Below are 16579 nucleotides of genomic sequence, written 5' to 3'. Positions count from 1 at the left end.
TTTTTTTTTTTCCTTTTCTTATAAAAGCCTAGATATGATATATATATATATATAAAAATGAAATATTTCACACAATTATAAATTGGTTAGTTGTGGTTGCATGGTAATTCTCTTTAGAAAATTAATGTAGGCTGAACAACAATACTTGAAACATTTCTATTCTATTTAATGCAATTTCGTATTCACTGAGATACTTTCCAATGCTCCATTATTTTGAATGTGTTTCATATGACTTAAAAAGTATGAATATTTTTCTGTGATTTTTACTGTGTTTTATTTTGCATAACAACAGTGAGGCAGATTCAGTTCCTTCCACAGTAAAAAAAAAAAAAAAAGAAAAAGAAAAAAAAAAAGGCGGGTCTGAGCCGGGGAGGCGGGCTGAGGGCGGGTCGTTGAGACAGAGAGAAAAAAAACAAGCCCAATGAGTGTGTAATGCAAAGAGGGATACTACATTACTCTCATCACCACAGTCAGCAGGCAGCGAGGGAACAGAGAGTTGTCAACATACCACCGACCACAACAGAAAACGCATCAACTGGCGGTGAGTGAGGGCCATTTGGTTCGTCTGTTGCTGCTGTTGTTGTTTTTAAGCGGGAACTTGTGTCCGCCGGTGCTCGTGCGGGCATGTCCGGGCACAGCCGAGCTCCAGGTGCCTCTGATTGATGATATCAGGGATAAGTTCATGCTTTTATTTTTGCCTTTATGCTCCTAAATGTAATATATTCAACAAATCCGTCCTCAGTTTTGTTGCTTCTTTGTACAGTAATAAACGTGTTACAAATGTATGAGTGGAAAACTGCCATATCGTGAGTTTATTATAGCTTTTTAATAACTTCTGTGAGCATTATATGGAAGGTGTTATTATGTTTCCTTTCGAAAACAAATGCACATGCGGGATATTTATTTATTTATATATATATATAAAAAAAAAAAAAACGAGGAAAGCTGAATTTTCAGTTGTTGACAACAAATAAATTGGTTTGCAATGGCAACTTTACACGGCCATGTGTTCATTTGTTGACATATTTGAAACCAATATCCACTTAAAATAAAATATTATTAATAATAATTAAAAGTTGTGTGGCTTCCACCTGATGGTTGCCGGGTTGACGCGCGGGGTCACCCGGGAAGATGAGCTCCCGGTGCGGACAAAGCGCGGCGCATCTCTCGGTGTTTTCACCGGAGGAACTGGCAACAAGCCGCTTGCAAACAAACTGTTGTGCTTTTGTGTTGTTGTTATTGTTTACATGGGAGGAAAAATTAAATTAGACTCCATGCATATTTTATTTTTTAAGAATGTAGTAACTAAGTAGATATTGAAATACTGGTAGGTGAGTTGGAGGTTGTATGTGGAGCCCTTGGTCCAACAGCTGAGCCCCGCAGCCAAAGCCCATGCATGTCCGTGCACAGATGGTGCAGCAGAGGGAGCCAGTCTCTGCTGGAGCTCTGAGCCTATGACCAACCTCTGAGGTGACTGCCAGGGCCAGCCCTGCAGCCCCAGGCATTCGTGCATGTGTGTGTGTGTGTGTGTGTGTGTGTGTGTGTGTGTGTGTGTTGCAGCTTTATGTGTCTCCCAGTCTGTTTGTTTTTTATGTGTCTGATACTATGGCAATATTGCCAGACTTCTGATGGCTGCTGCTAGAGGAAAATTCAAGACAGGGCTTGCAAAGCCACTGACACACAAGTGCCCATTTGATCTTAGTGTAACTTGATGCACACACACACAGTGTGTCAGTAGTTGTTGTGGTGCTTCTACTGCCTGCAAAGCATTAATTAATTCACGACTCATCTCGCCTCAGGCAGAAGTTAATACAAATGAGATGTGTTTGAATTCCAACATTGTACAATTAATTTCCATTGTTTGTTCATTTTAGAATTTAACAACTTAACTGATTCAGAATCTGTTGTAGAAGCAAAAGTTAAACTTTTTTGAAAAATGTAATTCAACAGTTTGATAAACATACCACTTGTTTTTGATATTGGTACTTGAATTACAGTTGGTTACCATTTATATACTTGTTCTCGTAAGGTTAAAAAAAAAAATTAAACAAATTGTATTTAATACCAATTATTGATATATTGCATTGTTTAGTATTGGGATATATCATGCAAACAGTGAATCGTATCGTCAGATTCATAGCAATGTACACCCCTAGACACCACATGTTAAACTAATAGTTTAAAGGTAAGCAGGTTATATTATGTAATTATCATGTGACTCCTAAGCTGTGGAAAGTCAAGTGTTTTTCCACAACTGTTCAACATGTAGTTTCTACCTTTTGCCTTCACGTGATATGACATCATTGCAAAGAGAAACTGGGGCTGTCACTGTGGTAAACACAATACCAGTGTATCCAGCTTTCAACTGTTACATTTGACAGAGCAGCCTGTTTGTCTGCACTTTGGAGAACAAAAGAAGAAAAAAAAACGCAGGCACTCCTGACTTAAATGATACCCACAGAGGACGGCTGCCAACAAGTCAGAGGTGTGCGTTTCTGTTCAGCTGCAGAGGGTGGGTGGGGGTGGGGGGGTGAAACTTATTATGCGGTGAATCAGGTGCGGCACATGTGACAGTCTGACCCGATAGATGCCAGTTTCACTGAAATATCACTGACAGATTTCCTGGTTGTTGTTGTGGATGAGAAGCCTCAACAGCACTCGCGTGTGGTTTTTGGAGGTTGTAAATGATGAGTGAAGGTCTTAATGTTGCTGCAGCGTGAAGCTAATCTCCTGAATGTGCACAGCTGGGTGGCACGATGCTTGGATGAAGGTGATTCGGAGGAAAAAGATGCCTCTCCCGGTGGATATTTGGCACCGAGTTTAGCACAATATCAGGGACAGCCTGGCTCAATCTGCTGTGGGAGGCCTGCAGACCTGCTGCAGTATTTTTAGCTGTCCACCAGGTCCAGAATAACAGGTGTTTCTATAGGTTTGGCTGCTGTCGCTGCTCATCACGGGGCAGAAAAAGTGAATATCACTTTGCTTGCATTTGATTGGCTGGGTGATATGTACCAAAACTCATATCTTAATATTTTTCTCAAAATGGGCGATATACGATATAAATCTCAATAATTTTAATTCAAATGAATTCTGATCAGGAAGACAATCCAGGGTTAAATTTGCTGATTCAAAATGCCACACAGGCACATTTATTAATAAACAGTTGCACAAAATGTGCCACTTTTTGCTTTAGGGGAAGTTCTGGGTTAGAACTAGAGCTGCACGATTATGGCCAAAATGATTATTTTGATCAATATTGTAATCACGATTATAATCACAATTCTTTATTATTTGTTTTTATTACACTACTTTTAAACAAAAACAACATGTATACAGTTTACAGTTCAAAATGAAGCTTTTAATTAGAATTATAATCAGAATTAATAAAAATAAATAAATAAATAACCCAATGTACAATTCAATTCACCAAAGGCTAACTGAATGAATACACTATTACATAGTGCAGAGCCCGTATTATAAATAAAAAATTAGTGTACTTTTTGATTTTTGATTCTGGGGTGTAGTGAAAGCAGCAACTCCTAAAACAAGTGGTTTTAAAAAAAAAAAAAAGCTATAAAAAATATATTTATATTGAATACAGTGATATTGTAATTTTCTATATTGCCAAAACAGAAAACTCGATATGTCTTGAATCTCGATATATCGCCCAGTCCTACTTTGAAGCAGATAAAGTCCTGCAAATACAGCACCTGATACACGGTTCTAAAGTTTTCTTCTCCTCTTTTTCCTTCAGGGAGTTTACCGCTGAGGCGTCGGATGGATGATGAGGAGGAAGACATGTCACGGCCTATTTCGCAGCTTTGGGGAGCGCCCTTTAGAGACGTCAAATTGGAAGGCCGAGCCACACAGATCACTACCGGACAGGCGCTCGCCGCCGTGGTCACAGCCGCCGTGTCCACATCGCAAAGCAACAACAACAACAGCATCAACGCGCTGCCCTGCAGCTCCAACCGGCGGTCACGGATACCTTTTCACGGTACGGAAGCTGAGATTATAGTTTCACAAACTGAGTGAGTCGATCAGTAGTTCAGATTTAACTAAAGCAAGAGGCTAGAGCAGAGGTTTCAAACTCAGTTTAGTTCAGGGACTGATTAAGGACCAGTTTGATCTCCAGAGGAAAAAAAGGAGAAGCATTTTTTACACATGTTAATGTGCCCGAGTTCCCACTTCCACATATACATGATATTTGAATATGTAAAGCGACGACGATATCCAAGAATTAAGTGACAGGTATTTAAATTTACTTCACATTTTTGGCAAATTTTTGTGTAATTTAGAGCAATTTTTTGGGAAATAGCAGTATTTTTTTTCTCTTTTTTTCAGTTGTTCATTTACTAGTTTGTGATTAAAAATGACTGCCATCATGTGATATAAGCTTGAAAAAACTGTAAGCCCTACAGATATTTATTAAATGTGTGATTTTGGAGAGGCTTATTTTGTCATTTACATAATAAATATCTTTATTTTCTCCTACGGGCCACATTGGATGCTCTCAAGAGCCGGATTTGGCCCCCGAGCCTTGAGTTTGAAACATGTGGGCTAGAGTATTCACTTTCCTTGATCATAAGGCAAAAATTTGTAATTTCTAAATAACAATTAAAATAACCTCCTTAGAAACCAGTTGGGTCATAGCTGTGATTTGCAATCATAAATACTTAAATTAACCTGGAACTTGCAAACATGTGACACACCAAGTCCATTTTTCTTTTATTTTCTCCTGTTTTGTTTTCCTACATTTTCTCTGACTGATAAAAAAGTGGGAAATCAACAATGTTTTATTGTTTATAATTTCTTAACTGATCTAAAAATAAAGAAAATAAAATAAAAACATTTTCACAGAATTTCTTAATAAAAGGAAAAGGACAGGGATCTCATACATATACAAAGATGCATACCAGCCATTCATTTTAATCCTATCACATTTTATCACATCTAATCAAATCAGAGTGAATCATGACAATTGGATTAAATGTACGTCAGGGTAAAACACTGTTTGTTTATTTGCTCGAATTATCCGAGTGACAGCTATCTATTGTTGAAGTTTTGAAGCTGTCGATAGATAAATGACGCTTGACGTTGATTATCATCTCTCCGGTAATGGACGTCATGCACTTGGCTTCGTGCCATTACTTTCCCCTGATGACAACAGTCCAGGGCACTCAGATATTATAGTCCTCAGAGGAGCAAAATAGTGGGGCATTCCGCTCGCACTGTTACAGAGAAAAGTTGTTTTTCCTCCAAGTGGCATGACTGCTGAGGCACATGCTGGAGGCAGTGAATAAACTCAGTGACTGCGGCGGCGGCACTTCACTGTGCACAGTGTTGATTTAGTTAGATGTTTTACTTGGCCGCAAAAGACAGACGGACACTTTCTTTGTGTTTTTAGTGTAAAGGTTGTAATTTGCTCTGTCATAATAAAATCTGGTGGAGCCGGTTTGAAGATGAGAGCAAGCATTTCCATTGTGTATTTGACCAAGCAATTTAAAGGCATTGAGTAGTAAACAACAAAAGCTTCTCATTGTATTTTGTAACCATTTTTTTTTTATATAAATGCAGATAAATCCATATTTTAAGAAGTAGGATGTTTTTCTTTTCAGGCAATGCTGGATTGCGATCTCACTTTCCTGCTCAATTCGAGCCCATGGAAGACAGAGGGCAGAGCCAAATTGAAGAGGAAGAGGAGGAGGTTGCCAGAAGAGAGGAAAACAACAGGATGGCAGAAAGGCCCGGAGAGCAGGCAGAGCTGAGTGTCGAGGTGCAAATTGGTCGCAAACTCCGGGAGATAGGAGACAAGTTCCACCTGGATCATGTCGAACCGGTACGCTTTCAGTTCTGACCCTTGACCCATACGCACAATTTGAACATCAGCTTGAAGTCATGGATATTACTGGGACGCACAATCCTGAACTGCCTTGGGTGTTTTGCACCGATATAGTCCCAGGGTATCCTGCCCCATCGTCGAAACTTCCTGTGTTTAGTCTGAGCTGAGAGCGCAGCTGAATCGCCCTAGACTCGATTGGAAACGCTTAAAGTCTGGCCAAATCAATCGCTCAAGACTCGATTGGAAACCCTCTGAGTTTAGCCAGAACTTTTGCTCTATACTTGATTGCTAACACTAGGAGTCTTGTCAAAACCATTGCCCTAGACTCGATTGGAAACACCTCAAGTCTGGCCAGATTTATCGCTCTAGACTCAATTGGAAACACTCCGAGTCTGGCCAAAGCTATCGCCCTAGACTCGATTGGAAACTATGAAGGTCTTGCCAAAACTATCTATCTAGACTTTGTTTGCGTGTTCACATAACACAAAGGAGGCGGACTATCTGAGCAAATGAAGAACCCAGAACGTTTTTAACCACTCTAGGATATTCATTTTCGTGAACGCATCCTTAAATTTTTTTCCTTATTGCTTTCCACTTCAGCATAACTGACCGACACTAATCAAGCTCACGTTCTGGCTAGACTCGACACAAAACACTTGAGTTCCACGTAGCCTGAACACAACTTCTGTTTTTACTTTTTCTTGCTAGTTAATAATATTTTGTCAGTTAGAGTAAAAAAAACGGCTTTATTTCAACAGGAGGTTCCAGTGTAACGCAATAAAGTAATTGTATTTGACTTAGTGTGCTGGTTCACACAGACAGATATATAATAAAATAATATAAATCCAAAGCCTTCATGCCTTCCTTCTCATAATATCTTAAGTTTATTGTATTGTTCTTATCAGTTGTGCCCTTTACTTGACTCCTCAGATTGAGTGTCGGGAAAGCTTTAAGCAATAACAAAAAAAAAAAAAAAAGTCGAGAAAAGAGTAGAGCTGTTTGCAAACGCTCCTTTTTTTACGAGCTAAGCACACACAGGCAGAGTAATTCATGATAAGTGGTTAGTTGTGTGTCAATGTTTATAGAGCAGTTACTGTTCTGCCCCAGAGCTCCTATTAGTCACATGGCCATGAATTTAGTTAATAAGTACAAATAAAGTCAGACAGTTTCTTATCTCCTCCCAGGACTGTTTTGCCATGGGGTTGTGTGTTGACAACAAAGTGCACTTGATGTGTGTTTTCAGAAGCACAGTAGAAGGACGGAGGGAAATGTCATACAGAAGACGCAGAAATAGGAAGTGAAAGAAAGATTGAAATGAAAACTACAAAAACAAAAGTTTCAAAGTGCGATCGGTGACTTGATGCGACTGTCACCAACGAGCGCGAGCGCACGACTGTCTGAGGCACACTGGGTTGGCCGTTTATAAGCACGTCTAAAAATAGAGTCTGACTCACGTGTGCGTATACAGACGCAGTCAGTAGAATGACGGCTACCCACAATAACACAGTTGTCCTTCTGCTTGTCGAAGCATGTGTGTGTTGCTCTAAGTGTGTGCTTTGGTTTTTGTGTGTAACTACAGAGAGATAAGAGAGTTTTTATTCTTTTTTTTTTTAATCTGCTCTCTCCGCTCTCGGTTGGTTTCATCCTGTGGATTCTGATAAAGCCACCGCAGGAATTTAACACAGGGAGAAAATGTACAACTAAACCTTTCAAACAGCTAACTGTAGCCTACTGTCTTACCACTGTTACTTTTGTTTAGGCAAAAATATTTCTTAAGCCCTACCAGGGTTAGGATCAACAATTACAATTATGTCTTCAATTATTCATGTTTAATTACAACTCAATTATGATTACAGTAAAAAGCATTTTTTCCAATTACAACTTACGTTTTCCATTATTAAAGTTCAATTACAATAACAATAAAACACAATTACAGAGCCTTTAATAAATAACCCCACAAAACTCTTGTGTTAGCTTTCTGTTAGCATCACTTCACTTACGATAACGGGTCATTTTGACCCATGTCTTAAATCAACTGTAAAATACACAAAAAATGTTGTCATCCAATTTGTTTTTCATCTCTTGTTTTTGTTGTTAGGCTTCCTTTCCCATGGAAATATTGGTTTTAATAATTTTGGTATGGGTGTTTCGCATCACTATATCCCAAGATTTTTTTTTTGTATTTTTTAAAAATGATCCTCAAGAGAACTGACATGTAGTGGGAAAAGTTGATCTGAAACACATTTTAATGACTACATATGTGTAAGTAATAGAACTGTAACATTATTCCCAAGGTTTGCGTAATTGTTTTGTAATTTTTATTTAATCTCCATGCTAATTACAATTACAAAAGTCAATTATGATTGCAACATTCATGCACATTCTCCTCTCCATCACTGTGAAAGAATTAAAAAAAAAAGACAAATCTCAGTGGGAACACTAGAGTACTGTTTAAATAACGCCAGTGACGTAGAATTAAAGCAATTTAGATAAATTAGGGTTGCATTTAGTGGCACTGGTTCATTTTTAGTGAATCCAGCTTGTGCTGCATCAAATAGCCCATGGCCAATCCTGATTGCCGTGGTGGTTGGGGCCACGATAAAAGAAAAAAACTTGCAGCAAATAGTGCTTACGCAACAGGCTGCAATGCCCGAGTGCAGCTGTTCAGTAAAAGAAAAAGCCAGTAAAAGCTGTGCAGGATCAGAGGTAGAAGGTGGAACAACCTCCACATCTGTCTAAGCTGAAGCCTTTTGGTTAAATCTGACGGATTTGGGCTGAAAAAGCTTCTACTAATGTGAGTTGATTGTCACTTCCCGGGGGCTCACAGCGAGGCAGTTGTTTCACCCTTCATATTCTGTTCAATTTAATCCTTTTTACTAAGATACAAATGAAAGTGTTACAGTGTGAGCCTTTGTCTGGGAAGTTTAAAAAAAAAAAAGAGCTGAAGTCTCTGGGTCTCTGGTCTCAGGTGTGCATGTGACAGACGTGTTTTCTAGACACAAGCTTAATGTTGTGGAAACACGGTCATAAGATTTAAGCTCACATGGTTTACAGCCGTTCATAAGTTCTCACCTGAAATCATGACAATTATTATTTTTTTTTTTAAAGCACAGCTCAATCCCACTTTTTTACTTCTGATACGATACTGATAGTGTCGCCTTGCGTTTTGCCCGATATGAATCTGATACGATATCAACACAAAATATACATACTTTTCTTACATTCCTCACTACAGAATAAGTAATAAAAGGTTTGATCAAGTGATATTTACTCAAACAGAGAATATTAGTATATTAGAAAAACTTACTCATTAATTATCAACTAATGGGTTTCATAGATTTTAATCGAGAGCATTAGAATAAAATAAAAAAATAAATAAGAAATCACGTTGATGAACTCAATAAAAAACAAACAAAAAAACATTATTGAAGTGAAAAATGAGCACAATTTTAACTCACATAAGGTGACTGTTCTACAATTAAATAGAAAATAAATTAGAAAACCATCAAAAATAACATTGATACATCGAATAAAAACTAAAAATATATATTATTAAAGTGAAAAATAAACACAAGTTTAACTTAAACATAAGACTATTCTACAATTAAATAGAAAAACATTTGAAAGACCCTGAAAAATAATATTGATGAACCCAATAAAAACAAAAAAAAATATTTTTTTCAAGTGAAGAATAAGCACAAGTTCTACAATTAAATAGAATAAATAGAAAATAAATTTTAAGATACTGAAAAATAACCAAAAAAACTGAAAAAAGGGTGATATAATCCGATTTTTTTGCCAATATTGGACAGATGTTCGATATCATAATCGGATTGGGACAGCTCTAATTTACACAACAACATTTAAGTCCTTACATCATGGTCCCTTCTCTACATTTTTTGGCTTTTTGTGGAATTCTGCACACGTATACGTTTAAGTAATCATGTGCAAATGCTGACAATTTTCAAAAAAATTACTTAAAAGTTTGTCGCAAGAAACTTATGTGTGTGTTTTTCTTTTCTTTGTCCTGTAGTTGATGAGGCACCAGAGACCAAACCTGCCTGTCTGGATGCGCCTTACTATGGCCCTGTTTGGCTTCTGGTTTCCACGAGAAGCTTTTCTTCCACGCCTGCAAGGACAGCAAAGATGAAGGGACTTCCTGTTGGCCTTCGCCTCGACTCTTGTTTTCTAAACTGAAACAACAGATCAGACTTAAAGAGATGGCACTGTAAGATGGAACACGGGTCTGGATTTTTGTTTTTTCTAATTCAATATGAAGACTAGATGAAGACGACACTGGTCATCCGCTGGACGGAGACTTTTTCTTCTTCTTTCGTTTTTCTTTTTTTTGTTATCGTTTCATTTCCCCGCCTCTCCAAGAAGAAGCCATTGAGTTTAAAGAGATATTTTCGAAATATTTGTAAGATTACCTACTTTTGTACACTAAACTGCTGTTTTTATTTGGTATCAGAAGTCTTGAAGGACCTCCATCAGTCCAGGGAATGCCTTATTCTCTCCTTCCACAGTACGCACTCTTTTTTGCATTCAGAAATTAACAAGAGATTAATGATTAAAGATGGGACCCTTTTTTGCTGATGAACTGTGGACACGATCATTTCTGTGCTGAAGTTACTGATTCTAAAACCTTCTAAGGACCTGAGGCACATTTTTAACCGATGTTCGAAATAACGACAAGTTGTGTACTCGCCCTTTACTGTTCCACACTGGCTGATTCATAAAGGACTTTTCTTTCTTTTTTTTGGTGACATAGTGGCACAATAGTGTTCCGCTCTAGGTCTTGGTTTAGATACAGTACGCCTGGCTTCCAATGTAGACACTTGGATGTTATATCAGCCTGTGTCCTTTACTGGTGTCATCCATCAACATTTCCATTTCCAGAATCTCTCGCGTTTCTGAGAGTAACAACCCACCGTGTAGATTTTACACTCTGTTAATGTGAAGCCTGTAATCTAGCTTTGAAGAATTGGACGAAGACATCAATCAAATCGTCGAAATCACAGTTTCAGTTTGTCTTTGTCGGAACGCGCGCACGCTTGCCGTTTGCAAAGGTTGCAGTAATTTCAAAACCAAATGAGCACAAACAAAGTCGAGCGAATCTCACGTGTGGGATGACGATCAGGAAACTGGGAATAATCAGACTGCTGGGAAACTTCAGAGGAATACCGTTATTTTCCAAAGGATTTCACGCAGTGGCCGAGGGTTGACAATCGCAGTTTTGGTTCTTGGCTAATGGAGATGAGCAATAGTCTTTGAAATCAAACCGACGTCCTCAAAAAGTCAATATTTCCAGAAAGACTATGAAATGCATTTTTATTTCATTTCGGTGTAAATGTCGCAATCTCCGTTGTGATCAAATGAGATTTCGTCAACGGCCATGATGCATTCAGCTTCACTTGGAACTTGGACAGTTTTTGTACAGTAGACTTTTATTAACACACAGACTGGAACGGAGAACGTTTCTTCTTCGTTCGCGCTCGACTTCCGTTAACGAAACGTTCGAAAACATCAGCAAAAGGCTTTGAATACGATGTTTTCTCCTTTGACGAATTCTTTCGGATTGTTGTAGATTCATGATCTTTTGAAGACACTGATAGGGTTTTTTTTTTTTTTTTGTTGCTATGTTTACCTATGTTTTTTTCTTCTTCAGGGAGTAGTTAACAAACAACAGTACCGTAGTTATTCCAAATTTACTTATCGGATGTGTTAATTGACAATGCAAAATAGTTGAAGTTTTTGTTTTCACTTTCAAAGAATCGTCATTCATTCACGAACTTTGCGTTACAAGTTCACTTTTTAAAAGTTATTACTCCAGGAGTAGCACCAACCAAATGTTTGTTTCCTGCAAACACTGAACGCTGAGCCAGTTCTCGTTGTAGTGACACACACGCCCAATGCTTCACTGGGTCATTAGGTGAAGGTTCCATGTTTAACTACTCTCTGCTCTTAAATGAGAACAACTTTCATTTGGTTTTGTTTTTTCTCTGAGGTAATTTATTCTAATTTATTTTTTGTGTATATTTGCTCAGTGCTACTGTATAGATGCTACTATCTCTCAGTGTGTAAAAGTTATTTTCTCTGCTTTCAATGTTGAGGTGCATTCAGTTGCCTGCGTGTAAAGGGAGGTTGGATTAAAGCCATGTGCCTCGTGCATTCTCACACCAAGCGTGTGAGTCCTTACAAAACACACACACACACATATATACTGTATACACACAACAACAACAAAACAAGACAATCATAATGTACAAAATGTGCCTTGTGAGTAACAGACCTGCCACTTGGCATTACTCTCCCAAAGTCAGAGTTCTCAGCTCTGCTTTCACTTGGGCTCAGTGAGATTAACCAAACAGACTATTTAAAAAAAAAAAAAAAAAAAAAGGGATATTCAATTTTCACATCAGCTTGCGAGGCACAGGCTCAACCTTAGATTCAGCACGAATGGCAAGTTTCACCAATGCAAAACCTTCTCAATATCAGAAACGACTGTTTGCAATCAACGTGCACTGTAAAAACCAAGGGTTCATTTTTGGGTTTTTTTTCTATACTGTATCTCGCGCCTCTCTTTCTACTCCCGTGCTGATCCTCTCCCCCTCTAGATTCTTGAAACTTTCTAAGATCTGTAATATGCTGGATCGGGCCCAGTTCCTCTGGGTTTTTTGTGCTTTATTATCTACAATCTAGTAGGGCTGTGGGTTTACATTAGAAAGAGGAATGAGCCACCATGGTGCCCAGTATTATCTGTCTGTGGAAGGGGGTTTGAACCGCCACTCAGTCGGGTTGTGTTGACGTGAACCCGATGTTACCAACCACTGTTTCAACCTCAAGTGAAATGTTTGCTATATGTTTGACCTTCAGTGTCTTTAATATCAAAAATGTTTCAATTTTTTTTTTTTTTTTATATATATATTCAAGGAAGATTGCATCTTTACTGTCCAGTGCTGTGATTTGGTGGGTTTTTTATACATTAGACATGAATTTGACACAGCAACTGTTGCTCTTTTATCAAACTTTTCAAACATAATTCTTTTTTGGTAAAAAAAATAGACAAAATAACTAAATCTGCAACTTTTGCTTTTTTTAAAAAAAATTTTTAAACGATTGCTTTTTCAATTTTGTGGCATTATATAAACTTTTGAATATTGACAAGTTCTGCTGTGTCACTCTCAGTTCAAGGGCTTTTTTCGATACATGTAAATGGAGTAAAAATGCATGTGCAACATTCCTGAAGATCTGTATCCTAAAGGGTTTGAATGTAATTTATTGGAGTGAGAAAAAAAAAACCCACATTATCTCTTGTTATCACGTGAAATGAACATTGGAACTAATTTCAGGCTTCTGTGCTCCAGGCACGCCGTTTCTGTTGTCTTCTCTTTTGCTTTCTTTTACGTTCAGAGTGGTCTCAAGGATTTCACAATCATGTGTCCTATGAAGTGAGACCCAGTCCAGATGTAGCAGTTTTTTGGTAAAACATTGGCTGTGTTGTCTTTGGGGCTGCTCTGTTTCTCCTGCACAGCTGTGCAGGACTACTGGAGGGATGGAGGGATTGAAGGAGGACAGGCGACGTTTGTTCTTTTTCTAGTGCAATATGCTGTACATAAGAGCTTGGCTCATAAATCTTACAATTTCTCCTGTTTTCTTTTGTCATTAAATGGGTACATTGCTGTCATTTTTTTCAATAAAACTTTATGGACAGTTGACATGGCTTGTGTTTCTGTTCCCCCCCCCCCCCCCCCCCCTGTTTTAAACATGGACATTACAGTCAGTGTTAGTTTTTCAGACTAAAAGCATTTGTTATAGTTTTAGTTAAATATATTTTCTTTTTTAAGCGACAATAACTAGACTATGACTAATTAAAAAATTTACATGTGAACGAAAATTAAATCAAAATATATTATATCTATATACATAATGTTCATATGGGTGTAAATCTATGAAAGCTCTGTCAGAATTATTTTTTTTTTTTGGGCTATTTTTTTCCAGTTTTTCAGACAATTTTTTTCTTCTGTTTTGTTATTTTTCAGAGCTTAGAGGGCATGTGAAACAACAGATGCATTTATTTCTTGTGTAATTTAATACAAATTTACTTTTAAGTTTCAACTTGGTTTAAGACACGGAGATAATTCTATATTTAAGCCATGATAATGATGGCATTACAATTAGTCTATGTACTTTACGCGGGCACCTGAGGACTAAAAAATATTAAAAATTACACCGAAAAACGGAAAAAAATAGCCCAAAAAACAATTCTAAAAATTTTTTCAGACTAAACTGATTTTTTTTTTTTCCAAGTGAATAAAATATGCGTCCGTAGAAATCCAATTATATTTAAGTTTTTCTTTTTTTCTTTTGCCGAGGATCAGCACAGCTATGCATGTTTTATTAATGCAATTAAATAAACACATTTATTTTATTGCATAATTGTGACCATAACCAACCCTCCCTAAGGAAGGGTAAAAAACTTTATTAAAGGGAGAGGATTAAAAGAGAGGGCAGTGTTACACCTTAGTGAGGGGGGAAGGAACAGGGAAGAGGGAGTTTGGGTTGGAAAACAAAAACAAAAAAAAAAAAGATTTGAGTTTCTTCATATCCTGTATGTACTGTATCTTAATCCAAAACACTTATTTTTGGACTGTGATTTTAAAAAATATGGACATGCAAGAACAGTCACAGCATTTGATCACACGCATGTTCTTTGAGAAAAGGTTCAATTCCAACAAAAAGCTGAAACACAAACAATAAAACGTAGGCTATTAGTAGTTGGTTGACTGTGTTGAAATTATAGACACGTCCATTGAGTTGACATGAAATTTAATGGAATATTAAATTTTTTTTTTCAACAATACAAATTTACAATTACAAAAAAAAATCCTAAAAAAATAAATGAATATTAAAACTTTAATGTAATCACAAGCAAATAAAAAAAAGAAACATGTCGGTTAAAGTAACTGCAAAGATTAAAAAAAATAGATTAGTTACTGTAATGACTGAATTAAATCATGCAATTACTGATGCTGCAGCTGGATTTGTTGACGTGACTCTGTAATATGAATCATTAGCTATGATTACATCATTATGAAGCTTTAATAAAAAGTCAACACTATAAAGTCAATGTAATCTTAACTTATTTCGCCTAGAGTTAGCATTCAGAAGGCTAATACGTGCAACCTTCTTAAAAGTAGTTAAAAAAAAACTCATGAAATGGATTAAGGCACTGTTTTTTAACCTTGGGGCTGTGACCCTATGTGGGGTCGCCTATAATGTCTAGTAAATATACAATTTAAAAAAGAATTACTGATTAAAATCATATTTAAATTATTTCTTTCTTTTGTTGAAAGAATAGTTATAAGACAGCTGACACAATCTCCAACAACTGTGCTCTAAAATATCACTTTCTCAAATATAAATCGAGTAAAAAATATCTGAGCTGGTGCATCTTGGCACTTTGTGGAGCAATCCTGGTTATCTGTAATTGTAACTGTAACACAGAATAACAACCGTGATCAACAACTAATTTTAGAGGGAAATAAAGTCCCTGGGGTCACTAGAAATTTGTAAAACACTAAATGGGGTCACAACAACAACAACAGGTTGGGAACCACTGGATTGAGGCTTAAATTATTGTTCACACTGAAGAAATTTGGATTTTTTAATTTTTTTTTTTCTTGTAAAGTCATGTGTTGAATTTGGTAGGAATTTAATCCTAAAATATTGTTCAAGTAATTCAATCTGAATCAAGATTTGGAGCATCCAAATCCGTGTATCATTCATTCATTCGTTTTTCATTTTGTAAATAAAACATGAAAAACAAAAAGAAACACTCATTATTTGATATTTGTTTCCAAAACCAAAACCAAAACGAAAAAACGGAAAACGCCTTGTTTTTCAAATTCAAGCTCTTTTGATTCGGTACAGAAAAAGAAAAACGGAAATCGAACCTTTATTCGTTTTCTCCATTACCGATTGGCCAAAGTACGTGATCAGGAAGTGAAGCGTTACACATTCATGTTATCTTTAGCTCTGCAACACCTAGGGGTCTCTAAATCCTCCGTAATGTCCGTGAGGAGGTTCTGTGCCCAAAACCAGCTAAAGCGAAAAGGACATGTTACGGATGCACAGTTGGAAGCAGCGATCTTGTCATGCAGAACTGCCGTTAGCATAGCCGTTAGCGTCGGATGAGAGTACACTTCCGGGTCACGTACTTTGGCCAATCGATAATAGAGAAAATGGATAAAGGTGTTCGTTTTTCGTTTTCTGTACCGAAGCAAAAGATCTTGAATTTGAAAAACAAGGCGTTTTCCATTTTTTCATTTTGGTTTTGGAAACAAATATCACATGATGTGTTTTTTTTTTATTTATTTTTTTTTAATCGTTTTTCATGTTTTTGTTACATAATGAAAAACGAATGAAAGAATGATACACGGATTCATCCAACACATCCATTCATGTATCTGTGTTGGACAGGTGTGTATGTGTGCAGGTACAAAGTGAACCCATGTCTTAGCCTCATTAGACACCAATAAATGACTCATCTGTAGGTCCTTAAATACATATAAACATTTGATACACAGTAGTTTGGTGTAAGAGCTGTGGGCAACGATTGAGATTGTACTCTTTTTTTTTTTTTTTTTGTTCTAAAGGTAACCTTAGGGAGAAAAGGTGCAATCTCACATAAACTGTGATTCCCAGTTTTAGTCGAGGTTTTCAAAGCGCAGCACC

The 16579-nt window shown here is 37.1% G+C and overlaps 1 protein-coding gene across 1 annotated transcript; it reads left to right on the top strand.

Moving 5' to 3' along the window:
• The first annotated feature begins 411 nt into the window (after window positions 1-411).
• On the top strand, window positions 412-12334 carry LOC114457947 (uncharacterized). Its single transcript, XM_028440120.1, has 4 exons — window positions 412-541; window positions 3755-3997; window positions 5619-5839; window positions 9876-12334. Exons 1-4 carry the CDS (start codon window positions 433-435, stop codon window positions 9990-9992), a joined length of 690 nt encoding a protein of 229 aa, XP_028295921.1. The 5' UTR covers window positions 412-432; the 3' UTR covers window positions 9993-12334.
• The last annotated feature ends 4245 nt before the right edge of the window (window positions 12335-16579 follow it).

This window comes from Gouania willdenowi, chromosome 24, assembly GCF_900634775.1.
Source record: "Gouania willdenowi chromosome 24, fGouWil2.1, whole genome shotgun sequence".
NCBI lineage: Eukaryota > Metazoa > Chordata > Actinopteri > Blenniiformes > Gobiesocidae > Gouania > Gouania willdenowi.
Note: the sequence above shows the minus strand (reverse complement) of the source record. Positions and strands in the feature narration are given on the sequence as shown.